This window comes from Symphalangus syndactylus, chromosome 4 (assembly GCF_028878055.3).
Source record: "Symphalangus syndactylus isolate Jambi chromosome 4, NHGRI_mSymSyn1-v2.1_pri, whole genome shotgun sequence".
In the NCBI taxonomy this organism is placed as follows: domain Eukaryota; kingdom Metazoa; phylum Chordata; class Mammalia; order Primates; family Hylobatidae; genus Symphalangus; species Symphalangus syndactylus.
The window spans coordinates 100,913,384-100,940,092 of NC_072426.2; the positions used below are offsets into that span (position 1 = coordinate 100,913,384).

The 26,709-nt window shown below is 42.9% G+C and overlaps 1 protein-coding gene and 1 pseudogene across 2 annotated transcripts in view; both read right to left on the reverse strand.

Annotated features, from left to right (window-relative positions):
• Nucleotides 1-23,503, reverse strand: part of MCU (mitochondrial calcium uniporter) — a 198,730-nt gene extending 175,227 nt beyond the window's left edge. The window contains exon 1 of one of the 2 annotated variants that reach the window (XM_055275823.2): nucleotides 23,280-23,503. In XM_055275823.2, the coding sequence (XP_055131798.1) occupies nucleotides 23,280-23,432 (153 nt within the window). In that variant the 5' untranslated portion in view covers nucleotides 23,433-23,503. Of the gene's footprint in view, nucleotides 1-21,993; nucleotides 22,027-23,279 lie in introns of those variants that run through there. The other variant, XM_063637611.1, reaches the window with a different exon arrangement.
• On the reverse strand, nucleotides 19,105-19,266 carry LOC129481504 (uncharacterized; annotated as a pseudogene).
• Nucleotides 23,504-26,709: the final 3,206 nt, after the last annotated feature.

Sequence of the window (26,709 nt, forward strand, 5' to 3'; positions counted from 1 at the left end):
GAGCAAAAAGCCAGCCCACAAGGATCAAGCAAGTGCCTTTTTAAAAACTAATCTTAAGAAGCTCGTCTACATGGCTTTGCAAAGTAAGCAAAAACCATGCCAAATAGTAAAAAAGGCACTTACTTGACTCCCACAGGCCAGCTCCACACTCTAGCAGCTAAGATGTCACTGGCATGGTACATGGAGAGTGAGGTAGAAACGATATCTTGCCAATCACTGTAGGAATGGTAGTGAAAGACCTAAAAGAATAGAAAAAAGTAAAGTAAATGTCAAAGGTAAAGGCTCTCTTGAGCCTGCTAAGGTGGGCACCTCAGCATATAATGCCGAAGAAGAAAGAAAGTTTGAAAAGACCTTGTTTAAGTCATTCTTAGCCACTAGTTATCACAGTGACCCTTAGGACAAGAGAGCACTTTTAAAAAAAATTAGCTGTAACCTAGAATAAATCCAGATTGACTGTAAGAAACTCTAAAATACTTTTTTCAGAAATAAAGTATTAAATATTTGTGGAGGGCGCAGTGGTTCACGCCTGTAATCCCAGCACTTTGGGAGGCCAAGGGGGGCAGATCACCTGAGGTTGGGAGTTCAAGACCAGCCTGACCAACATGGAGAAACCCTGTCTCTACTAAAAATACAAAATTTGCCCAGTGTGGTGGTGCATGCCTGTTAATCCCAGCTTCCTGGGAGGCTGAGGCAGGAGCATTGCTTGAACCCGGGAGGCAGAGTTTGCAGTGAGCCGAGATCATGCCATTGCACTCTAGCCTGGGCAACAGGAGCGAAACTCTGTCTCAAAAAAATAGTAATAATAGATATTTGATAATCACATGATAAGCTCAACAGATATAAAAATTGGGAGTTAGCTGGATGTGGTGGTGTGTACCTATAGTCCCAACTATTCAAAAGGCCAAGGCAGGAGGACTGCTTGAGCCCACGAATTCAAGGCCAGCCTGGGCCTGGGCAACAAGCAAGACCCCATCTCTTTAAAAAAAAAAAAAAAAAAAAAAAAAGACAAAAAAAAAGGACCGGGGCAGGGGGAACTGAAGTAACAGCTCATAAACCAATTTTTTTAGAAATATTTTTAGATTAAAGAAGAAAAAAATTGGCCAGGCGTGGTAGCTCATGCCTGTAATCCTAGCACCTTAGGAGGCCACGGTGGGCAGATCACGAGGTCAGGAGTTCGAGACCAGCCTGGCCAACATGGTGAAACCCCATCGCTACTAAAAATACAAAAATTAGCCAGGTGTGGTGGAGCGCACCTGTAATCCCAGCTACTCAGGAGGCTGAGGTAGGAGAACTGCTTGAACCCGGGAGGTGGAGGTTGCAGTAAGCCAAGATCGCGCCATTGCACTCCAGCCTGGACAACAGAGCGAGACTCCAACACACACACACACACACACACACACACACAAATGAAGAAAGAGGAAAAAAAATTCACCCCATCTCTGTGTGTCCAGAATATAAAAAACTGATAGAACCCTAACAAACAATGAAGAAATTAGAAACATCTTTTAAATTAAAAAAGTCTTACGCCATCCACTAGTTTCAGGCTTTCACTAGTTTCAGAAACAAGTTTACGAAATTTAGAAACCTAGAAGCACTAAATTAAAAAAAATTCTGGTTCATTTGCCAAGCCACATAACTCTTTGGTTTAGAAGTTCTATTTGAAAATGATTGGAAATCATTCCAAAACAAGAAAAACATAAAAGGCCCTTTCACATACCACTATCTCCTCTCCCCATACCTATACTTTTCATGGTAAAATAATTTGTAAAAATTACTACAGAAGTATAATCTGTGTAGTTAGCAAGAAAACCAGCACTAGCGAAGCGGGCAGATCACCTGAGGTCAGGAGTTCAAGACCAGCCTGGCCAACATGGTGAAGTCCCATCTCTACTAAAAATACTAAAATTAGCCGGGCGGGCCTGGTGGCAGGCACCTGTAATGCCAGCTACTTGGGAGGCTGAGGCAGGAAAATCACTTGAACCTGGGAGGCGGAGGTTGCAGTGAGCCAAGATTGTGCCACTGCACTCCAGCCTAGAGGACAAGAGTGAGACTTCGTCTCAAAAAAAAAAAAAAAAAAAAAAACTCTCCCATTACTGGAGGTTCATTCCTGAGGCACTGGAATCTATCAAATAAAAAAGGCAAAAGTATTTTTTCATTCTAATTAATTTTTAGCCAAAAGACTATTATACCACCCCTAATTAAAATATGCTTAAAATTGGTCACCATTTGTAACAATCTTCAAATTGTACAGATCTCAAATAATTTAATGAGAATGGAAGATTCACTGTTAATAGCATATCTGGCCAGACTTATATCTTGGGTGCCTAACTAACATTTTAATTTTGGCTTGTGTTTGCTTGCCTTAGCGACAGTCCCTGGAAACCATCCAATTTATTAGTGTTTCCCTTGCTGCCTCAGCATTTCTGGTTAATGCACTACAGCAAATCATTTGGAGGGACAACCTGAATGAAGCTCTGCCCTGTGTACTCTGCAAAAATGTTCAAACCATTATCAAGAGCATTGGAAATGAAAGATAACAGCATGAAATTGAGAAGATAAAATTTTATCAGAGATTGTGTTTTTAAAACAATGACTTCAAAGAATATACATTGACTAATATGTACAGAATTATTACTAAAACAAGTATTTATTTCACACCAACTACCTGTCTCAAAAAGTATGTCCCCTCATTTCTAGACCTTACTTTTCTTTTGCTTGCCCCATAAAACCATGACACAATTCAAGAACAGCCTTTTTACCATAAAAGGCGCATCACCTTTTACAAAATAAAGCAGATAGTACCCAAATTGCAGATAATTTCAAACACAGAGAAAAGAAACAATGAATTAATGCCAACAAATTTCCACCCACAGCTTGTCTGCACTTGAAATATCTGAGAATTTTAGTAACCCAGGCTTTTGTTGCAGCAGCTCAATCCCCCATGAGCTCACTGTACTGTGGCAGATGCTGCTCTGCATTTTGTACAAGACATGTTCATCTGTGTAATAAAACATTCTTCTTCTCTGCCTTCTCTCAGGAAGTACAAAGGATTTTCCCAGGAATATGATAAACGAGGACATTCCACACCAAAAAAGGAAAACTGGTTTGGAAAGTCAAAACAGCATTCCTAGTCTAACTTTAAAAATGACATAATAAATTCCTTTTTCCTGTCCCCCAGAATATTCAGCAAAAAGTCTGTCAGTCAACAGAGGTTTAAATATATAGAATAGAGACAGAAACACCAAAGTCGTTAAAAATGAATGAACCAGAACCACATGTATCAACTAAATAAGTTTTTTTTGTTTTTTGGATTTTTTTTTTTAAGAAACACAGTCTTGGGCCGGGTGCGGTGGCTCACGCCTGTAATCCCAACACTTTGGGAGGCCGAGGTGGGCAGATCACGAGGTCAGGAGATCAAGACCATCCTGGCTGACACGGTGAAACCCTGTCTCTACTAAAAAATACAGAAAATTAGCTGGGAGTGGTGGTGGGCACCTGTAGTCCCAGCTACTCGGGAGGCAGAGGCAGGAGAATGACATGAACCCGGGAGGTGGAGCTTGCAGTGAACGGAGATTGCGCCACTGCACTCCAGCCTGGGGGACAGAGTGAGATTCCGTCTCAAAAAAAAAAAAAAGAAATACAGTCTTGCTCTATCCCCAGGCTGGAGTGCAATGGCCCAATGATAGCTCACTGTAACCTCAAACTACTGGCCTCAAGCAATCCTCCACCTCAGCCTCCCAAAGTGCTGGTATTGTAAGTATGAGCCACTGTGCTGGCCTAATTTTTCTTTTTTTAAGTATTAAGAGGAAAAAAAAAAGGGCCAGGCGTAGTGGCTCATGCCTGTAATCGCAGCACTTTGGAAGGCCAAGGCAGGCAGATTACTTGAGGTCAGGAGTTCAAGACTAGCCTGGCCAACATGGCAAAACCTCGTGTCTACTGAAAATACAAAAATTAGATGGGTGTGGTGGCGCACGCCTATGGTCCCAGCTACTCAGGAGGCTGAGGGAGGAGAATCACTTGAACCCAGGAAGTGGAGATCGCACCACTGCACTCCAGCCTGGGCGACAGAGGGAGACTCCATTCCAAAAAAAAAAAAGAGTTGCAGAAGGATACATACAGTGTAATACTTTTTTTTTTTTTTTGAGACAGAGTTTCGCTCGTTGCCAGGTAGAGTGCGATGGCATGATCTCGGCTCACCGCAACCTCTGCCTCCCAGGTTCAAGCAATTCTGCCTCAGCCTCCCGAGTAGCTGGCATTACAGGCGCCCACCACCATGTGCAGCTAATTTTTGTATTTTTAGTAGAGACGGCGTTTCATGATGTTGGCCAGGCTGGTCTCGAACTCCTGATCTCAGGTGATCTACCTGCCTCGCCCTCCCAAAGTGCTGGGATTACAGGCATGAGCCACTGCGCCCGGCCAGTGTAATACCTTTTAAATAAGGTTTTAAAACATTCTTACAAAACTATATAAGATAGGTGTAGATAAAGGATAAACACACTCATGGGATGTTAAACACCAAATGTAAGAGAATGCTACTTTTGGGAGAGAGGTCTAAGAAAGGGTACTTGGGGGCAGCAATTATAATCATAATGTTCAATTTCTCAAGCTAAAGGTTGCATATTATATTATTCTACTTCTTTTTATAGACATACTTCATAATTTAAAAATAAAAGATTTTTGTCCTTGTATGTCTGATTGAACATAACGTAATTTCCTTATAAAGGACCACCCCACCTCCACCAAAAAAAAAAAAAAAAAAAACCTTAGGTGATGGAATGGCCTTTCCAAGTGAGCTCCTTTGACAGCATTCCCAGCAGTAGTTTACCTTCTGCCTTTTCTTCCACTAGTGCTATGACTTTCTAATGCTGGCTGTGATGTGACCTTCAGATCCATAACTCAGGGTCTCAGCTTGTCTCTACTTTTCATCTTACAAAGAAAACCCATTTTAGGCAAGAAATCTATTATAGTTTCCTTTCATTTTCTACTTTTTCATGTTAAAAGCTCTAGAAATCATTAAAAAGAAAGCCATTAGCCAGGCGCTGTAGCTCACACCTGTAATCTCAGCACTTTGGGAGGCTGATGGGGGCAGATCACGAGGTCAGGAGATCAAGACCATCCTGGCCAACATGGTGAAACCCCATCTCTACTAAAAAGTACAAAAAATTAGCCGGGCATGGGCCGGGCGCGGTGGCTCACGCTTGTAATCCCAGCACTTTGGGAGGCCGAGGCGGGCGGATCACGAGGTCAGGAGATCGAGACCACGGTGAAACCCCGTCTCTACTAAAAAATACAAAAAATTAGCCGGGCGTGGTGGCGGGCGTCTGTAGTCCCAGCTACTCGGAGAGGCTGAGGCAGGAGAATGGCGTGAACCCAGGAGGCGGAGCTTGCAGTGAGCCGAGATCGCCCCACTGCACTCCAGCCTGGGCGACAGAGCGAGACTCCGTCTCAAAAAAAAAAAAAAAAAAAAAAAAAAATTAGCCGGGCATGGTGGCACATGCCTGTAGTCCCAGCTACTTGGGAGGCTGAGGCAGGAGGATTGCTTGAACCGGGGAGGCAGAGGTTTCAGTGATCTGAGATCGCACCACTGCACTCCAGCCTGGGTGACAGATCGAGACTTCGTCTCAAAAACAAAACAAAACAGAAAGCCATTATATACTTAAAGTTCACCCAACTTTGTGGCAGTTGGCCACACTAAGAACTTAAATTCATTCTGAATCGAACACCAATGCAGGATGAGATATTAAACTTAAAGAAAGCACTGACTGGAGTTCAGCTCTCCATTAAGTAAATGACTATTCTAAAATTCTGTAATATGTTACACTAAAATCCTGCTTTACTATCTCAACTGTGCTTAGACAGCATTTTAACGTTTAAGTCACAGCTGAAAATAAAAAGAAAACAAGATTTCATTTTCTTTGGGGTTCAAACAAGAAAATAAAGAAACAAAACCAAATTATTGACATCTATATCTATATCCAGTCAGATATTCACACAAAGTATACCCTAGGGGTCCCCTCAAAAAAGAAAAAAAAAAAAAAAACCAGAAAATCCATTTTTCCTGTCTATTCAGCAGTGTCTAGCACCAGCATTCACAGATCAGGAAAAAGGGAGAAAGAGAGAGAAACTAACAGATCAAGACAGACATAACCTGGTATTCTTCTGTTTCCAAAAAATGTAATTCCATCGAAAGCAAATGAAAAACCTTCAATCTTCTCATTAGATTTTTACTATTTCTTCCATTCTACTCAATCTATCTTTAAATACTTCTTTAAAGTATTCTGACATCTGTATTCTGTTTTAAAATGAAAAATAGGTTTTTATCACACTTGGCCACTTGCCACAGCCCTGCTTCATGGCAGCTATCAGAATTCTGGCAGTGCAAAATACAGGATACAGTGGGGACAGAATGGAAATACACAAGATTAGTTCCAAAGTAAACACTTCCAAAAATCTGCCTTCTTTGGAAATATATACATATACAGAAAGAATCTACAGTTGGCAGCACCTCTTTGAAATAGTTCCTTTCTCTCTTCTGCAGTGTCCAGCATGACCCATACCCCCACCAATCATGCCAGGTAGATGCCACTGTATCAATTTCTTAAATTATTTTATTTTCTTAGAGATAGGGCATTTCACTCTATCACCCAGGCTGGAGTACAGGGGTGCAATCAAAGCTTACCACAACCTAGGCTCAAGTGATCTTCCTGCCTCAGCCCCCCAAAGTGCTGGGATTACAAATGTGAGCCACTGAGCCTGGCCTCAAATTACTTCTAACATAATAGCTTTACAATCTTTTTTCATTACTATTTTTACTTAGCATTTTATTTAGTCCTGCTTGTTTCAGCACAATCGGAACTGTTTTAAGAGTATTAGCTGCTTCATGAATCAAAGAGAAGTCATTCCTTCTTGACATTCCCATAATTCCCATCACTATAGCATCTGGGCACAGAGAACAAGATGATCTACAGCTGTGTCACCCACAGGGTTGAAGGATTTAGACAATAGTTTCCAGGACTATTTGACTCTCATTCACCCAAAATGGACTGAATGTCTATGTTACTGACACTATACTAGGCTCAGTTCACAGAGTTGGAAGAATTTAAGGGCTACTACGTCTATTGACTCCTGCAGGCAACTAATCACTTAAGGTTTTCGCACCTAGGATTCCTATAGTGTTACTACAATATAAAACATTTTCTGCTTCAGGCTGGCAAGGTACAACTCAGAATTAATAAATTACTAGTACAGTCCCATCTTACTTCAAATTAGCTGGGCGTGGTGGCAAGTGCCTGTAGTCCCAGCTACTCAGGAGGCTGAGGCAGGAGAATCGCTTGAACCCAGGAGGCGGAGGTTTCAGTGAGCTGAGACTGTGCCACTGCACTCCAGCCTGGGTGACAGAGTGAGACTGTCTCAAAAAAAAAAAAAAAAAAAAAAAAAAGGCCAGGCACGGTGGCTCACATCTATAATCCCATCTGACCTTAACTGCTTTCTTCCTTCTCTCAACTCTCCAACTCTCTGGGCTTTCCACATCTTCACCTCTTCCTCCACTGCCTTCGGCAATTTGGATTAGAGAAAAGAAAACAAAGGTGAAAGATGAGACTAAAGGCATAATGAACTGTTTAAGGGGAATACAAGGTAAATTGTTCATGAAGATGTCAGAAATAATTATGAAAACTGTCCTAAAGAGGAACTTAAAGGCTGTTTTTCTTCATTTCAAACTCTTGGCCCTTGTGAGAATAAGCAAATAGGTGATATCTGAGTTTATGATTTTACACAAGCCATCTAATGAAATAACATAATTACTTGTAAAGTACTGTATAAAAATACAACATGTTTTATAATTTTAAAAGTTTTTTTTGAACTGAACGTGGTGGTACATGCCTGTAGTCATAGCTACTGAAGAAGCTGAGGCAGGAGGATCACTTTAGCCCAGGAGTTCAAGACCAGTCTGGACAACATAGTGAGACCCCCCCCACCTCAGAAAAATAAATAAAATAAAAATTAAAAGCCCTTTAGGTTCACCTAATCAAGCATCCTTATTTAACTGACAAAAATATTAAGACCAAAGGGGTTAAGTCACTTGTCCAAGATCAAACAGCAAGTTAACGAAACAAAGACGAACAGATCCAGTTCCTATTATACCACTTGGCGCCAAATTCTCTTCAATTACTTTTGTTTTGGTGGGAAATAAACATACACACATACACACACACACACACACACACACACCCCACTCACCACGACCACCTCTTCATTTATTTAACTATCTCAGAAAACTAATAATAAAAATATTCTGTGATGGTACAGCTATCCTTGGCTCCCATAACATTTCAAAAAGCGAGTTGGGTGCGGTGGCTCATGCCTGCAATCCCAGACTTTGGGAGGCCAAGGCGGGTGAATCACTTGAGGTCAGGAGTGCAAAACCAGCCTGGCCAAAAAGGTGAAACCCTGACTCTATTAAAAATGCAAAAATTAGCCAGGCATGGTGATGCGCACCTATAATCCCAGGTACTGGGGAGGCTGAGGCAGGAGAATCGCTAGAAATCAGGAGGCAAAGGTTGCAGTGAGCCGAGATCGCACCACTGACCTCCAGCATGGGCGACACAGCGAGACTCTGTCTCAAAAAAAAAAAAAAAAATCCAAAATGCTCACCAACAGCATTACAAATATAATCTCTCTTCTAGTAGAGAAGATATTGTAGTCCACCCAGGTGTGGTGGCTCACACCTGTAATCCCAGCACTTTGGGAGGCCGAAGCAGATGGATCACGTACGGTCAGGAGTTCAAGACCAGCCTGGCTAACATGGTGAAACCCCATCTCTACTAAAAATACAAAAATTAGCTGGGCGTGGTGGCAAGTGCCTGTAGTCCCAGCTACTCAGGAGGCTGAGGCAGGAGAATCGCTTGAACCCAGGAGGCGGAGGTTTCAGTGAGCTGAGACTGTGCCACTGTACTCCAGCCTGGGCGACAGAGTGAGACTGTCTCAAAAAAAAAAAAAAAAAAAAAAGAAAAAGGCCAGGCACGGTGGCTCACATCTATAATCCCAGCACTTTGGGAGGCCAAGGCGGGCAGATCACAAGGTCAAGAGATCGAGACCATTCTGGCCAACATGGTGAAACTCCGTCTCTACTAAAAGTACAAAAATTAGCTGGATGTGGTGGCACACGCCTGTAGTAGTCCCAGCTACTTGGGAGGCTGAGGAGGAGAATCGCTTGAACCCAGGAGGCGGAGGTTACAGTAAGCTGAGATCACGCCACTGCACTCCAGCCTGGCGACAGAGCGAGACTCTGTCTCAAAAAAAAAAAAGAGATACCGTAATGTCTCTAAAAAATTTCATAGTTATCAAAGAAATAAATACCTACACTTTCGTACTGTAATAACTGGAAAATCAAAGAACGTGTGTTGTCTAAAGCAATCTAGTAAGATACCTAGTCAATTAAAATGCTATAATCACTCCAAATAATTTGTTTTCAATTATATATTGTTATACCTTCTGAGTCACTGAGGCAGCAGAAGCAATAGGAATCTCATATATCTATATTTCTAATGTACAGGGGAAGGCTGCTACAATTTTACTACGAAAAGGTTTCATGTGGTAATGGCTACTTAAAAAAAAAAAAAAAGATAAGACCATCATACAATGTTCAATAGTCCCTAAAGGAGATCAAAACAAGTTAAGGCTATTAGAAAGTTCTTTATCAACTTATATATTATAAAAATGAAAAATTAAAGAGAATAAAGTCAAAGAAAATTATTCAAAAGTATTCTTCTAATTAACAAACATAAAATTCAGTTATAGCACAAAGCTTCAGAGAAGTATAATAAACAGAATATACCCCCTTTTTTTTTTTTTTTTTTTTTTTGAGAGACAGTTTGCTCTGCTGCCCAGGCTGGAGTGTTGTGGCTTGATCTCGGCTCACTGCAACCTCCGCCTCCCAGGTTCAAGCGAGATACTCCTGCCTCAGCCTCCCAAGTAGCTGGGATTACAGGCGTGTGCACCCACACCCGACTAATTTTTTTTTTTTTTTTTTGAGACGGAGTTTTGCTCTTATTGCCCAGGCTGGAGTGCAATGGCTCAATCTCAGCTCACTGCAACCTTCACCTCTGGGTTCAAATGATTCTCCTGCCTCAGCCCCCCAAGTAGCTGGGATTACAGGCATGCACCACCACACCCAGCTAATTTTTGTATTTTTAGTAGAAATGGGGTTTCTCCATGTTGGTCAGGCTGGTCTCGAACTCCTGACCTCAGGTGATCCACCCGCCTCAGCCTCCCAAAGTGCTGGGATTACAGGCGTGAGCCACAGCGCCCAACCCAGAATATATCCTTTCAACAAATATTTTCATAATGCTATGCAAATCGTTCAAATTTTGTGGAACAGAGTAGGGGAAGCAGGCACAAGAAAATAAGGTAGCCATCTGATTTTTGATATATAAATTTTAAAATAAAAAAATTTTTTTGCATGGCACATGTATACCTATGTAACAAACCTGCACATTCTGCACATGTATCCCAGAACTTAGAGCAAAATTTTTTTTAAAAAAATTTGTTTTGGCCAGGCACAGTGCCTCACATCTGTAATCCCAGCACTTTGGGAGGCCAAGGCAGGAGGATCACTAGAAGCCGGGAGTTTGAGACCAGCCTGGGCAACATAGCAAGACCCTCACCTCTACAAAAAATTTTTAAATCATGCAGGTAGCTGGGCACGGTGGCTCATGCTTGTAATCCCAGCACTTTGGGAGGCCGAGGCAGGCAGATTACGAGGTCAGGAGTTCAAGAGCAGCCTGGCCAACATGGTGAAACCCTATCTCTACTAAAAATACAAAAATTAGCTGGGCATGGTGGCACATCCATGTAATCCCAGCTACTCGGGAGGCTGAGGCAGGAGAACTGCTTGAACCAGAACCCAGGAGGTGGAGGTTGCAGTGAGTCGAGATCGCGCCACTGCACTCCAGCCTGGGCTACAGAGTGAGATTCCGTCTCAAAAAAAAAAAAAAAAAATTATCCAGGCATGGCAGTGCATGCCTGTAGTCCCAGTTACTCGGGAGGCTGAGGCAGGAGGATCCCTTCAGCTCAGGAGTTCGAGGCTACAGTGATTTATAATGGTGCCATGCACTCTGGCCTGGGTGACAGAGGAAGACCTTGTCTCCAGGAAAGTTTTAATTTACAAAATAAAAAAAAAATCACAAACTTTAAATCAGGTCAAAATTTAAAATTTTAGCAGGTCAGCACAGTTTTAAATACAAAATTAGAGGCATAGAAAAAAAGCATATTTAACATGATTGTAAAAAGGAACACTCAGCGAAGGTCAAGAAATAAAGTTTCAGTGCCTGAGTAATAAAGTCAGACAGACCATGAATTGAATGGCCTTTCTACTGGTAGTAAGTGATAGTCTACATTCAATCACCAAGTTCTATCAGTTCTACTTCCTAAATCTCTCTTCTCTCTTCCCTTTTCTCTATCTACAATGCCACTGTCCTAGTTCAGGCATCTTTTCCTTGGTCCGGTGAGATGCTCCTTACTGGTCTTTCTACCTCTCTGGTCCCATCCTTTCCACCTGGCCTTCATACCGCTGCCAGCGTTACCTACCTGATCATCTGATTCTCCCATATGAAATTCTTCAGAGGCTCATCTATGGACAAGCAGTATTTTTTCAAACTATGGCTTAAGATGGAAAATCAATTTAGGTCTCAACTAGCATTTCTTTAACAGAACAGAAACTATATAAAATACATAGTAAAAAATATTATTTCATGAAACTTTTCTTTAGTTTTTTTTTTTTTTTTTTTTTTGAGACAGAGTCTTGCTGTCGCCCAGACTGGAATGCAGTGATCTCTGCTCACTGCAGCCTCTGCCTCCTGGGTTCAAGCAATTCTCACATCTCAGCCTCTGGAGTAGCTGGGATTACAGGTGTATGCCACCATGCTAGGCTAATTTTTGTATTAGGTTGGTTTCACCATGTTGCCCAGGCTGGTCTCAAACTCCTGGCCTCAAGTGATCTGCCTGCCTCCACCTCCCAAAGTGCTGGGATTACAGGCGTGAGCCACCATGCCCAGCCACTTCTCTTTAGTTTTATGTGTGTACAATGCACACACATAACTGGGTCACAGTGTAAAATGTACTTTTACTGTGGGCTGAGTTAAAAACAAAACATAAAAACACTGACCTACAGAACAAAATTTCAATTTCTTCAGAAGTCCCTTCATAGTCTGATCCCTCACCATAGAAACAGTGGTTAAGAGACAGGATCTGAAGCCACTGTTTGGGGGTTTATATGCTAGGTGTGACATCTGCTAGCTGTGCGATCGTGGGTAAGTCATTTACTGTGTGTCACTTAACAGCTGTGACTCTGGGCAAATCATTTAACTCAGTGGGTAACTTAGTTTCACTATCTATAAAATGAGGATAAAAACAGTACCTGGGTCATGGTGTATCACAAGAATTAAATGAGATAATCTATGTAAAATTCTTGGCACATGATATACTTGAAAAATATTATCATTGGTATAACTACTATTGTCCAGCCTAATCTCCAGCTATTCTTGCCCATATTCCAGTTGTAACAAACCAGTGGCTGCTTCTCAAATACATCTTACTCCCTCATGAGGTCATGTCAGATTGGTGCTGCCCAGAACGCTGACCACGCTTTTCCAGTCACATTATATTTCCAAATGTTTGCTTTTTTTCTTTCTTTCATTTTTGAGACACGGTTTCGCTCTTGTTGTCCAGGCTGGAGTGCAATGGCGCCATGTCAGCTCACTGCAACCTCTGCCTCCAGGTTCAAGTGATTCTCCTGCCTCAGCCTCCTGGAGTAGCTGAGATTACAGGCACACACCACCACATCCAGCTAATTTTTGTATTTTTTTAGTAGGGATGGGGTTTCACCATGTTGGCCAGGCTGGTCTTGAGCTCCTGACCTCAGGTGATCCACTCGCCTCAGCCTCCCAAAGCGTTGGGATTACAGGCGTAGCTACTGTGCCTGGCCCCAAATGTTTCCTCTTAAGTAAGACCTCTTCTGTGAAGCCTTCCTCAGCTCTCACAGGTAGGTCCTAAGTGCTCCCGCTGAACATTCCTTAGAAAAAAAAAAAGAAGCACAGCCACTTATAGTCTGTTTGTACAATCTCTCCTGGCCAGACTGTGAACTCTTTTAGGACCACCACAAAGGCATCTCTCCCCAATGCCCAGGGCAGTGCCTCACAAAATGCAGGAGCTCCACAGATATTTTCTGAATGTCTCCAGGTTACCAAACCCTTCTAAGTCTTCATTTTCCATCTGTACAATGGGAATAGTATTTTGCCAGAAGGACTGTTGTAGAGTACACTAGAGAATGTTATAAAAAGCATCTGGTATAGAAGCAACTCAATAATTACCAGGTTTACTGGGTGGGACTTATTTTTTTCTTTTTCTTCTTTTTTTTTTTTTTTTTTTTTGAGACAGAGTCTCGCTCTGTTGCCCAGGCTGGAGTGCAGTGGTGCGATCTCGGGTCACTGCAACCTCTGCCTCCCGGGTTCCAGCAATTCTCCTGCCTCAGCCTCCCAAGTGGCTAGAATTATGGCGCCCCCCACCATGACTGGCTAATTTTTTTTGTATTTTTAATAGAGATGGGGTTTCACTATGTTGGCCAGGCTGGTCTTGAACTCCTGACCTCAGGTGATTCCCCCATCTCGGTATCCCAAAAGGCTGGGATTACACTCATGAGCCACAGTGCCCGGCTGGGTGGGACATTTTAGAAATCCAAACTAAATTAGGAAGCACATATCTTAGACCTCTAACAGCTAACACCTGGAGAGGACAGTGAGGAAAGAAATTTTAAAAATGTAGTCAGTGTGTGCTGGGCACGGTGGCTCATGCCTGTAATCCCAGCACTTTGGGAGGCCGAGGCGGGCGGATCACAAGGTCAGGAGATCGAGACCATCCTGGCTAACACGGTGAAACCCCATCTCTACTAAAAAGAAAATACAAAAAATTAGCCAGGCGTGGTGGCGGGTACCTGTAGTCCCAGCTACTCGGGAGGCTGAGGCAGGAGAATGACGTGAACCCGGGAGGCAGAGCTTGCAGTGAGCCGAGATCGCACCACTGCACTCCAGCCTGGGCAACAGAGCGAGACTCCGTCTCAAAACAAAAGAAATGTAGTCAGCAGGAAGGATGTCGAGATCTCTTGAAGGAAAACAGCAGTAGATGCTTGAGGAAGAACATGCTAAAGGAGCGGAAAGGAAAAAGAAGGATGACCCACACTGACACCCAGAACAGTACAGTTTTCATTCTAGCCAGACTTAGGCTTAAATTCAAAACATCTGTCCTGCCTTTCAGTGCATCCCTAGCACTAAACCAGTTTATGACACTTAAAACTATACAACTAGGATAATACCTCTCATAGGGTTATGGTAAAAATTAAGTGAAGTAACAATGTCCTCAGGTCTTAGATGGTTTCTTCTATATCTATTCCTCTATCTATAGAAACCAGGTGGTTCATGCTAACCTATGTGCTCTCTTATTATCTGACAATTTATCAGTCACACTAACTTTCTCTGAACTAAAGTTTAAAGCAGATATTAATACAGTGCTCTTAAACATCCTCTAACATTACTTACCATAGAAAAGAGGTACAAAGCAGGCGTGTCTCAGCAGGCAAAAAAGAAGTTTAAATGATATTGATACCTACAAGGCAGTACAGTTCAGGACTGTATATTTCTAACTGTCGTCTACACAGTCTCAAACACCTAATGGACTCCTCAGTAATTTTCTGATGATTATTACAAACACTCCTCAAACAATAAAGTGGAAAATAAATATCAAGAAAAAATACATAAAAACTGAAAACTTTAGGAACAAAGCATAAAAATTAATACCCACTCATCTGGATTAATAGTATTAATGTCATTAAAGAACCTTTGGAAAAGGCTCATATCTTTGAGATGTCAAAATGCGATGTCGTATCATCAAATTCTTCCAGAACTGCATTAGAAAAAGTTCCACCTTTAGCATGCTTTAGACCCAATTGGTGAAAAAATTTATGAAGTTATATTTTTATCAATATAAAAGATTCAAGTGTGTACACAGTTTTTGGACCAATAATTCACTAAACTTATTAAAATTAATTTGCTTGAAGTCAACTTTCATTTTTACACAGGCTAACTGCAAGCATTTAACAAAGTGCAGTGAAATAAATGCATTGTTTCCATCAAGCTTAATCTAAATTAGAAAGTAATTATTCGAGACTGACTTTGAAGTTAGGTACTTTAAGAATTTGGCCAGGCACAGTGGCTCAGGCCTTGTAATCCCAACACTTTCCAAGGCTGAAGTTGGGAGATCACCTGAGGCCAGGAGTTCAAGACCAGCCAGGCCAACATGGCAAAATCCTGTCTCCAATAAAAATACAAAAAATTAGCCCAGCGTGGTGGCAGGCGCCTGTAATCCCCGCTACTCAGGAGGCTGAGACAGGAGAATCGCTTGAACTCTGGGGGCAGAGGCTGCAGTGAGCCGAGATCACGCCATTGCATTCCAGCCTGAGCAACAAGAGCGAAACTCCATCTCAAAAAAAAAAAAAAAAAAAAAAGAATTTGACCCCAATCCACTTTTTAGAACCACTCTCAGCTTAAGTGTTTTAAATGAAACAAAGAATTGTGTAATTTAGTAGGAAAAGAATTGAATAGGAAAATGAGAAGATGCATGACCCATTTCCAGTTCTGTATTAACATGCTGATCTACTAAGAAAAAAACCATTTCGGCCGGGCACAGTGGCTCACACCTGTAATCCCAGCACTTTGGGAGGCCAAGACACACAGATCACCTGAGGTCAGTAGTTCGAGACCAGCCTAACCAACACGGCAAAACCCCATCTCTACTAAAAATACAAAAATCAGCAGGGGGCGGTGGCGCGCACCTGTAGTCCCAACCACTCAGGAGGCTGGGGCAGCAGAATCACTTGAACCCAGGAGACAGAGACTGCAGAGAGCAGAGATAGCACCACTGCACTCCAGCATGGATGACAGCATGACTCCATCTCAAAAAAAAAAAAAAGCCATTTCACCACTCATACTCTTGTTTCCTCAATATAAGGTCTTACTGAACTCTAATCACTAAGGTTCTTTTTTTTTCCTTTTTCCGGGACAGAGTCTTGTTCTGTCACCCAGGCTGGAGTGCAGTGGCATGATCTCGGCTCACTGCAACCTCCGTCTCCTGGGTTCAAGCAATTCTCCTGCCTGCAACCTCTGTCTCCCAGGTTGAAGCAATTCTCCTGCCTCAGCCTCCCGAGTAGTTGGGATTACAGGTGCACACCACCACATCCAGCTAATTTTTTTGTATTTTTAGTAGAGACGGGGTTTCACCATGTTGGTCAGGCTGGTCTCGAACTCCTGATCTCATGATCCGCCCGCCTCGGCCTCCCAAAGTGCTGGGATTACAGGCATGAGTCACTACGCCTGGCAAACTCTTAAGATTCTTTAAAGTGCACAACTTCTACAGTAACATCTTAGTTTTCCTAACATGTTATCCTAGTAATTCTAATATATCCACGAGCCATGGTATGGCATTAATCAAAGAATAAAGAGTCCGGGCACGGTGGCTCACCCTATAATCCCAGTACTTTGGGAGGCCAAGGCAGGAGGACTGCTTGAGCCGAGGAGTTCAAGACCAACATGGGCAACATAGTGAGACTTCATCTCTACAAAAAATTTAAAAATTAGCCCAGTGTGGTGGATTGTGCCTGTAGTCCTAGCTATTCAAAAGGCTGAGGTCGGAGGATCACTTGAGCCCAGGAGTTTTCAAGGCTGCGGTGAGCCGTGATCACATCACTATACTCCAGCCTGGGTGACAGAGTAAGACCTCGTCTCAAAAAAAAAAGAATAAAGGGCTGAGCATGGTGGCTCACGCCTGTAATACCAGCACTTTGGGAGGCCGAGGCAAGCCGATCACCTGAGGTCAGGAGCTCAAGACCAGCCTGGCCAACATGGTGAGACCCCGTCACTACTAACAATACAAAAATTAGCTGGGCGTGGTGGCGCATGCCTTTAGCCCCATCTACTCAGGAGGCTAAGGCAGAAGAATTGCTTGAACCCGAGAGGTGGAGGTTGCAGCGAGCCAAGATTGCGCCACTGCACTCCAGCCTGGGCGACAGAGTGAGACTCTGTCTCAGAAAAAGAATAAAAGATTCAAAGGCTATCAGCCTTTGAATCCTCTATTCTAACAGCTATCCTGAGATATTAAAAGGTAATCTTGACCTTAACCACAGGAAAACAAACAGTAATTTTTAAGAAAATCTATACGGATGCAAAGCTAAAACATAAGAAGAAATAAAAACATCCTAGCAGTTGATAGCAAATCATTTTTTGTTTTAGGGCTGCCTCATGTTTGAAGTTGAAATAAAATAGCACTTCATTGATAACATCATCTGAATGATTTCCTACCAATGTATTGCCTTTGACTTAACCACTCTTGATGCTGTATTTTCTATTTAGATTTCATGTTAAAGAAAAGAGTTACATGAAGCATAAACAAAAGCCACTTGGGACTTAGAAAAGTTCAAATAATCAGAATTTTAAGATATCCAAGTTCATTTATTCAGATATTTTATGAGTTTTAAAATAAGCAAGATTTTGTGCTGGATGTGGTAGCTCATGCCTGTAATCCCAGCACTCTGGGAGGCTAAAGTGAGAGGATCTATTGAAGCCAGGAGTTAAGAAACCAGCTTGGGCAACATAGCAAGACTGTTTCTACAAAAAAAAAAAAAAAAAAAAAAAAAAAATTCTCTTTATGAGCTAGGCATGGTGACACGTGCCTATATACCCAGCTACTCAAGAGGCTGAAGTGGGAGGACTGCTTAAGCCCAGGAGTTGAGGGCTCCAGCAAGCTATAACCACACCACTGCACTGTAGCCTGGTTAAGAGAACAAGACTGTCTCTAAAAAAAATAAAAAATAAAAAGAATGGTTGCTTCCTTAAAAATAAAAGAAGTCAGCCAGGCCCGGTGGCTCACACCTGTAATCCCAGCACTTTGGGAGGCCGAGGCGGGTGGATCACAAGGTCAGGAGTTCAAGATTAGCCTGACCAACATGGTGAAATCCCATCTCTACTAAAAATACAAAAAAATCAGCCGGGCGTGGTGGTGCACGCCTGTAATCCCAGCTACTTGGGAGGCTGAGGCAGGAGAATCGCTTGAACCCAGGAGACGGAGGTTGCAGTGAACCGAGATCACGCCACTGTACTCCAGCCTGGGCAACAGAGCGAGACTCTCAAAAAAAAAAAAAAAAGAAGTCTGGCCTGGGTGCAGTGGCTCATGCCTGTAAACTCAGCACTTTGGGAGGCCAAGGCAGGTGGGCTACCCGAGGCCAGGAGTTCGAGACCAGCTTGGCCAACATGGCAAAACCCAGTCTCTACTAAAAATAAAAAAATTAGCCGGGCATGGTAGCACATGCCTATAAGCCCAGCTACTCGGGAGGCTGAGACAGGAAAATCACTTGAACCCAGGAGGTGGAGGTTGCAGTGAGCCGAGATCATGCCACTGCACTCCAGCCTGGGCAACAGAGCAACACTCCATCTAAAATAAATACAGAAATAAATAGAAGCAGTCTGTTCTTAAACATATTTATCCAGAACTCTCAAAATCTTACCATAGAATAAACCAACAAACGTGGAATCTGATTCAAACATATACTTGTAATAATCTGGGTAATTACTATACTTTTGCTGGCTATTGTCAGAAAGCTAATGACCACTGCTGAGCTAATCCAATGGTACCAACTCTTTCCATCAATCTACCATAAAGAAGTGTAATATACAACCAAAGACAGCACTGGCAATACTAAGCTTAAAGCAATTCTCCAAATGTGGCTACCCTAAGGAAGGCTATTAAGCAAGCCAAACTGGGGGTAGGGGGATAGGGAGAGGAGATAAAGGGCATATCTTTTCCCTAGCAAGCAGAAAAAGGAGTGCATAGCTAATTAATGCTTGTCTGAGTGTCACCTATGTACCCAGCATTGTGCTAGAGTCTATGAGCCACAAAGGTAATAAGATACACATCATTGCTTTTTCTCCCCAGTAAGATTAGATGCCCACAAATAAAACATTTAGAAATCATGTCGGTGTCAATCTGTGTCCTAAAGATAATAAATCCCATCAGAATTCAGAGAGGACAGAATAAAACAACAGAAAAGGGTTAAGAACCAGGAATTACACAAATCAAGATTCAAACTAGGAATTTTTTTTTCTCTACACATTTAGAGAAACTTTTCTAGTAACGAACTATAGAAATGATCCCTGAAAGTATCATCTTCACACTAGGAATTATTGAATCCGTCTCCATTTAAAGGAATTTTAGGCCAGATCTTCACCCTAGGAATTCTTGAATCCATCTCCATTTAAAGGAATTTTTGGCCAGATGTAGTGGCTTACGTATATAATACTAGCTCTTTGGGAGGATGAGTCCAGGAGTTCGAGACCAGCCCGGTAGAAATACCCTGTCTCTACCAAAAAAAAAATGGAGTTTCGCTCTTTCGCCCAGGCTGGAGTGCAGTGGCACGATCTTGGCTCACTACAACCTCCGCCTTCTAGTTTCAAGTGATTCTCCTGCCTCAGCCTCCCAAGTAGCTGGGACTACAGGCGCCTGCCACCATGCCTGGCTAAGTTTTGTATTTTTAGTAGAGACGAGGTTTCACCATGTTGGCCAGGCTGGTCTCCAACTCCTGACCTCCTGATCTGCCCGCCTCAGCCTCCCTAGCTGCTGGGATTACAGGTGTGAGCCACCGCACCCAGTCAAAAAAATTTTTTTTAATTAGCTGGGCATGGTGGTGCGTATTACTTGGGGAGGCCGAGGTGGGAGGACAGCTTGAGCCCAGGAGTTCAAGATTGCAATGAGCTGTGACAATGTCAACGAACTCCAGCCTGGGTGACAAAGCAAGACCTCGTATAAAAAAAAAAAAAAAAGTAAAGGAATTTTAATCCTTGGTCTGTTCGTAACCACAAATATAACAAGTCACTTTCCTCAGTTTATTAGGTTTCCTCATGTGTAAAGTGAGAATGTTAGATTCAAAAGGAATTGTACATCACAGTCTATAACCTGAAATGAACCTTAAAGGCTAGAGGAGTGATTAGGGGTGATAAAGGCTGAAATTCAGCTACAAAAAATCCATAAAGGTTTAGTATGAATGTACGGGACAGTGCAGAGACTAGCTTAAGTACAACAGAGTATTTGTGCTGGGATGAATCTGGCATAATAAGATTGGGCCAGACTATGAGGAACTCAATTAAAGAATTACAACCTGCCTCTGTGTCAGGCAGTGTAACCTGTTAAAACTTTCAGGTTAATCTGAAACAATGTCATTGCCAAAAGAACTGTGATGTGTAAAGTAGAGCAAGTCAGCCACAAACTGTAACAGGACAATGACAGACTTAAGTAAAAGATGTAGTAATTCAGCATAGCCGTTAACTGCTAGAAAATGCCAACAGTGGGGTTGTCATAATCAGAGATGAAACAGTTTGTTTTAGCAATGGAATTACACAGCTCACAATGAAAGGCAGTTCCTCTTCGAAGAATCATCCTTAAAAATAGCAGCCACCTTCACTAACCATACAGAAAAGCAGGCAATAAACATTTTACATCAGTTTTGGTTACAGTCACAAGCTGGAGAGAAGGAAAAAAATTACACTAGATGGTGCTAAAAATATTGAATAAGCCCCTGTACCTTTACTCTTATTTACTCAGTTGAATGACATACTAATGGAGAAGGGGGAGGGGACAAACTAAGTTTATAATTTCATAATTGCACTTACCAACTAGCTGAGCTACTGTATTGCTTTCGACTCATTCTCGAAACTTGGAAAAGATGAACTTCTCACTCAAAAAATTAAGCAGTGCTGTAACTGGTTATGTCCCCCTGGTTGTAATTTACCATACCATACAGCAGAACAAAAGTGGCACAAACTGGACTTGTGATCCAGTCCAATGCAGACTGCCATCTGCTGCACATACACAGGATGTCTCCCAAGCAAGATTCAACCTTAGCGTCTCTCAGGGACCTTTACCAGAACATCTATTCTTTCTGGTAAGCTGTTTGCTCCCATATTCACCTAATGTATGTACTCAAATCAACACCTACTTACAGAAGAATTCCCATTCATGGGGTTTTGAAATAGCAATACTTTCCTAACAGACAATAGTAAATTTTATAAGGGAGGACAGAGATGTAAAGGAGCATTTGCACTTTACGATAAAAAGAACACAATAAGGGGTGAGACTATCTCAGATGAGTGGGAGTCCTAAAACTTACGTATTACCTAACGTAACCTTGGCCAAGTCTCTCTCTTTTCAGGGCCTCAATATCTTTTAAATGGAATGTCTTGTAAGGAATCACAGACTATCCTATGGAAACAGCTGTATACATGATGGCTTCAGAAGAATTGTAGAAAAATAATGTTTATATATTTTTTTCAAAATCTTACAATTCTAAATTCATGTACAAGTCACCATTCCCATAACATTCCTGCCCTTTAGAAATAACACTTCGTTTTAATTGTGCTTTCAGTTACAAATTCAGCACTTCATTTTTACCCACCCTAGAACAGCACAGAGAACACCTTCATGAAGTATCCCCACAAGGGAGACACTCACAGCCTGACAAATTTGCATAGTGGAAAATATACAAGGCACAAATTTTTAAAAATGCTAAATGAATATCACACCCAAACAGTCTTAAAAACTGTGCAAAGTCAGAAGATGTCTTATCAAAATATGGACTTAAGGACAACTTGGGAAGCCTTTAAGTAGTTTGACGGAAAGGGGAATGCAATCAAAATTTGGGGTGGCTTTATGTTTTTAAGAGAACAAAATACATAACGAGAGGCTATGAAACATGCAAATTAAATTGAACTGTGGAAAAGCTCTTGGCTCTCACCCAAAAGCTTCGGCAAAGCAATATGCCAGTATGCCAGATAAAAAGAGGTACAATCTTCTCACAAGAATGAGGATAGGGTCCACACCTATGACTAATAATAACAATACAACCTTGCTTTTGCAGAGCATTAGGTCTTTTCATAGCTCTTTCAGGCACTCGATTTTGATGTTGTCACTGGCCTTAGGAGTATCCTCTCTGAAGAGCTCCAGTTCAGTTTCCTCTCAAGAGCTATGATCAGAACAAGGCAGGTGATGTGTTTATTGAGGGTTGAAGGTACTATTGTAGTTTCTCCTATCAAGCTGTTTGCAGTGATCCTCTAATAATCACACTATACAACTCAGCCCCAGGAAATAAAACCTACATTCTTTCCCTCAGAGCTGGCCAGAGACCAACACATATAGGTCTAGAAAGTCCAAGGGAAGGAAACCTCCTGACTTGTTAGGTTAAGAACTCCATGCCAAATTCATCTCTTGCAACTGAAAAAAGAAATCTCTCTCACACTCTCTCTCTCACACACACACACACTCACCCAAGAGTGTTCAAACAGAAATCCTCTTTTTCTGCCAGCCAATGAAACCCAGCAACAACTGGTTAATACAACCACCAAATCTCTGCCTCTGTCAACAACTTGTCATATTCGCTTCTCCTGTGCCTGCTGCCCACCCTTCCCGCTTCAGGCACGCGTGAACACGCTTATACAGTAGCCCTCGAAAGGACCCCCAAAAGCACCTTTAAGGACCCAAGAGGATGAAGCTTGCCTCCTGAAGCAATGCAGCATCCATCTCGAGGGAGCCGGTTCCCCATGCACACACACACAGGAAGTCACAGAGGGGGATAAAGTTTGATTTTCCTTCTTGCCCGACTCCTCCGGGACGAGAGAGGACGAGGGGCGGCCCCGTCGGGGTCCTGGGCTGCTCTCCGGGGCAGCTCCCAGCAGCATGGCACTGCCACTCTCCTGGCACACGCAAGGCGGCCGCGGCAACTCAGAACTCCCCAACCCGCCCGGAGGAGGACGGAAAGGGGACAACTTCCATCGGGCTCCGTTCGGGAGCCTTGGGGCAGGGCTGTTAAGAACGAAGAAGGGAGGGACCGCGATTGGGGGCGAGTCGGGGAGAGGTTCAAGTCCCGTGCCTTCCCCGCCCTGGTGTCCCCAGTCCTGCGGGAATATCCCCGCCGTCGCCCCTCCTCCTCCTCTCGGCTTCCTCCCGCCCGCCCTCCCTTCCTGGTCGCCGCCGCAGGCGCCTGAAGGGCACGGCGGCTCCTCGGTGCCCGGCAACCTCCGGAGCGGCCGGGAGTTGAGGTAACTCGCCTGCTGCCCCGGCGGCCTGCCCGCCGGCGGCTCCCACACGCCAGCGCCGCCCCGCCCTCCCCGGAGCCTCTGGGCGCGCTCGCTCACCGTCCGGTGGTGCTGCTGCTGCCGGTGGCGGCTGACGCCCAGCCCAGGGAAGCAGCCGGCAGTCAGCGCCCCGCAGCCGCCGGCGCCCCCGCCGCCGCCGCCGCTCCGAGAGGAGAGGAGCAGCAGGAGCGATCTACCTGCGGCGGCCGCCATCTCTCAACTGGAAACGGCGCCGACCCAGGCAGCGCAGCGGACGGCCGGGGCGGAGCTAAGACCCGCCACTCGCCGACACCGGGCCAACTACAGCCCTTGACTGAGCTGATGAGGCGGGGCTTCCTGCAAGGTCCAATCGACAGGCGGGAGAACCACATTGGAAGCTGCCAGTCACTTCCAGAGTTACCTATAGTGGGACATAGTCAATTACGGGCAAATTCTAGGGAACCGGTAATTGGCACCCAAGCCCGTGAAAATAACAGCAATAGAGATGGCATGTTCAGTTTGGCTAATCTTCACCAACAATAGAGCTATGATAAGAGTAACGGGGGATATAGATATTTGTGAAAAGCTTTGTTCTAAGTTGAGTTCTGAGTGTTCTAAGTTGGCAAAATAGGCACCAAATTAATAACCATTAACTATGTATGCTGTAACTCTCAACTACACGCCTAAAGTTATCATTTATAACTGATAATATTTAGATATGCTGGAATTAACTGCATCACGGAGTGATCTAATGGCTGTGATGTGTAGCATAATATAGGAGGGGTAGAACGATTACAATATCAAAGTCCCAGAATGAGTACATGCCATCAGAGTGAATTAACAGACCTGTATACATCTCAAATACCCAATTCATTTTTACAGCACCTTTATACTGATATTCTTACACTCTCCAGAAACAGCACTATTTTACCATATTTGACTTTGTGTGCATTTACAGAAACAGAACACATTAATACGTAATAAAAAATCATGTAAGGCCGGGCGCGGTGGCTCACGCCTGTAATCCCAGCACTCTGGGAGGCAGAGGCGGGCAGATCACGAGGTCAGGAGATGGAGACCATCTGGCTAACACGGTGAAAACCCGTCTGTACTAAAAATACAAAAATTAGCCAGGCGTGGTGGCGGGCGCTTATAGTCCCAGCTATTACGGAGGCTGAGGCAGGAGAATGGTGAACCCGGGAGACGGTGAACCCGGGAGACGGTGAACCCGGGAGAATGGCGAACCCGGGAGACGGAGCTTGCAGTGAACCGAGATCGGGCCACTGCACTCCAGCCTGGGCGACACAGCGAGACTCCGTCTCAAAAAAAAAAAAAAATCATGTAATAGGCTATTTTAATGATGTTTCGTAATTTTGCCAAAATAGTTATCAGAATACGCTTTGGAATAACAAACACTTTTCTCTTGAAAAACACTTCTTTCCACTTAAACTCACAATGAGGGTTCCTTGAATACTGCCTAAGAAAGATTTTGGGCCCTGAATTTCCTTAAAAGAGTATTTCCTTGCTATCTGTTTATTATTATGAGCTGATTAAATTCTCACATCTCTTTTTAAAATCTGGAGCAGGAAAATAGTTTGGGAAGCAAATACAAGCATTATTTTAAATTTTGGAAAACATCTTTGTAGTGTAGCCTTAGATGATAAATTTAAAACAAAAACAAAACACACACATAAATATCAAGAAAATATTATCACTTGTTCTAAGAATATTCTTTGAAGTTTGACTGAAATGGTACCTTCTTGGCCAAAAATAGGCAAAAAATGACGTGGAAGTTTTTTGTTTGTTTAATCCTTATGCCCCACCTACCCCAAAACAGTGAGATGATTGGCTTCTCCAGGTGAGGTATCATGTCACTCACTCAAAAGGCTTTATTGCCCAACAGGGGAACTTGAGACCTCAAGAATGAGCCCCCATTCAACAGCTGCACACAGTAATCCCCCTAGTTGGAAATCCATGACATTCCTGGAACAATTTCCCTTACAATTATTTTCCACCCATCTATATTTATCCCAACTGCATTTGATGTATTTACCCATGCTGTGCCATTTTCCTTCTCACCCCTTCACACCTTCTTACAGAGATCACCATGGATTTTAGTTTTGTTTTTATTTTCTGTACCTTCACCAGATCTAACTATGAATCAGGATTGCTCCATTTCCACTTTCCACTTTAAGAAATTTTACTAGAATTGCCTTTACTCTATTTTTCCAAGCATGAAAATTAGATGTGCATCCTGCAGTGAGATTTACTCATATGCATTAGCAAAAGAACTAATAATATTTTTAAGTGCACAAACATGAAATTGGCGGTATTAGCAAAAGTTTTCTTCCTACCTGTTTACCAAAATGTGTCATCTTTTATCTACTAAGATGAAACCACTGATGCACCAGAGAGAGATAGGCTGTATAAATCTGAGGATTCACTGACTATACTCAGTTCTGGGTGTTGATAATCCAAGGCCAGCAATTAATTTAAACAAATATCAAGTATCTCCTCACAGCGAAAAACTTCTTCATAGCTGCAAAGGACATATCTCACATGAGCTGGTTGGCCAAGCCTGATAAGGAGAAAGTGTAGATAGCTCAACAGAAAGTCATTCTCAAACCTAAAAAAATTATGTGTGTGTATGTGTGTGTGTGTGTGTGTGTGCCTGTATATACACACACATTATATAGAGAGAGAAGGAAAGGGAATTAACATACCTGCTATGTGCCAGAGATTGTGCTGATCACTCCAGAGATACTACATTTAAAAAGGACGGCAAGACAACCACAAAAAACTTTAAAAAATTGTAACTTTCATGAGAAAGAAAACCTCGATGTCTTCCAATAGGGAAATGGTTAAATACATTAGACACTAACTTTGTAACAGAAAATTATTCAACCATTAAAAAATTGAGGGCCAAGCACAGTGGCTCATACCTGTAATCCCAGCTCTTTGAGAGACTGAGGCAGGAGGATCACTTGAGACCACACATTTGAGACTTGCCTGGGCAACACAGCGAGACCCTATCTCTAAAAATGTATATATTTTAATTAGCTGGGTGTGGTGGTGCACGCCTGTAGTCCCAGCTACTCAGGAGGCTGAGGCAGGAGGCTTGCTTGGGCCCAGGAAATTTGAGGTTATGGTGAGCTATGATCATGGCACTGCACTCTAGCCTGGGTGACAGAGTGAGACCCTCTCTCTTAAAAAAAAAATTATTCTATCTATACTTTTTTATTTTATATGTATTTTTTTATTTATACATGTATATATATATATTTTTGAGACGAAGTCTCACTCTATCGCCCAGGCTGGAGAGCAGTGGCACAATCTTGGCTCACTGCAACCTTTGTCTCCTGGGTTCAGAGGCGATCCTCTCGCCTCAGCCTCCTGAGTAGCTGGGAATACAGGAGTTGCACCACCATGCCCAGCTAATTTTTGTATTTTTGGTAGAGATGGGGGTTTCACCATGTTGGCCAGGCTGGTCTTGAACTCCTGACCTCAAATG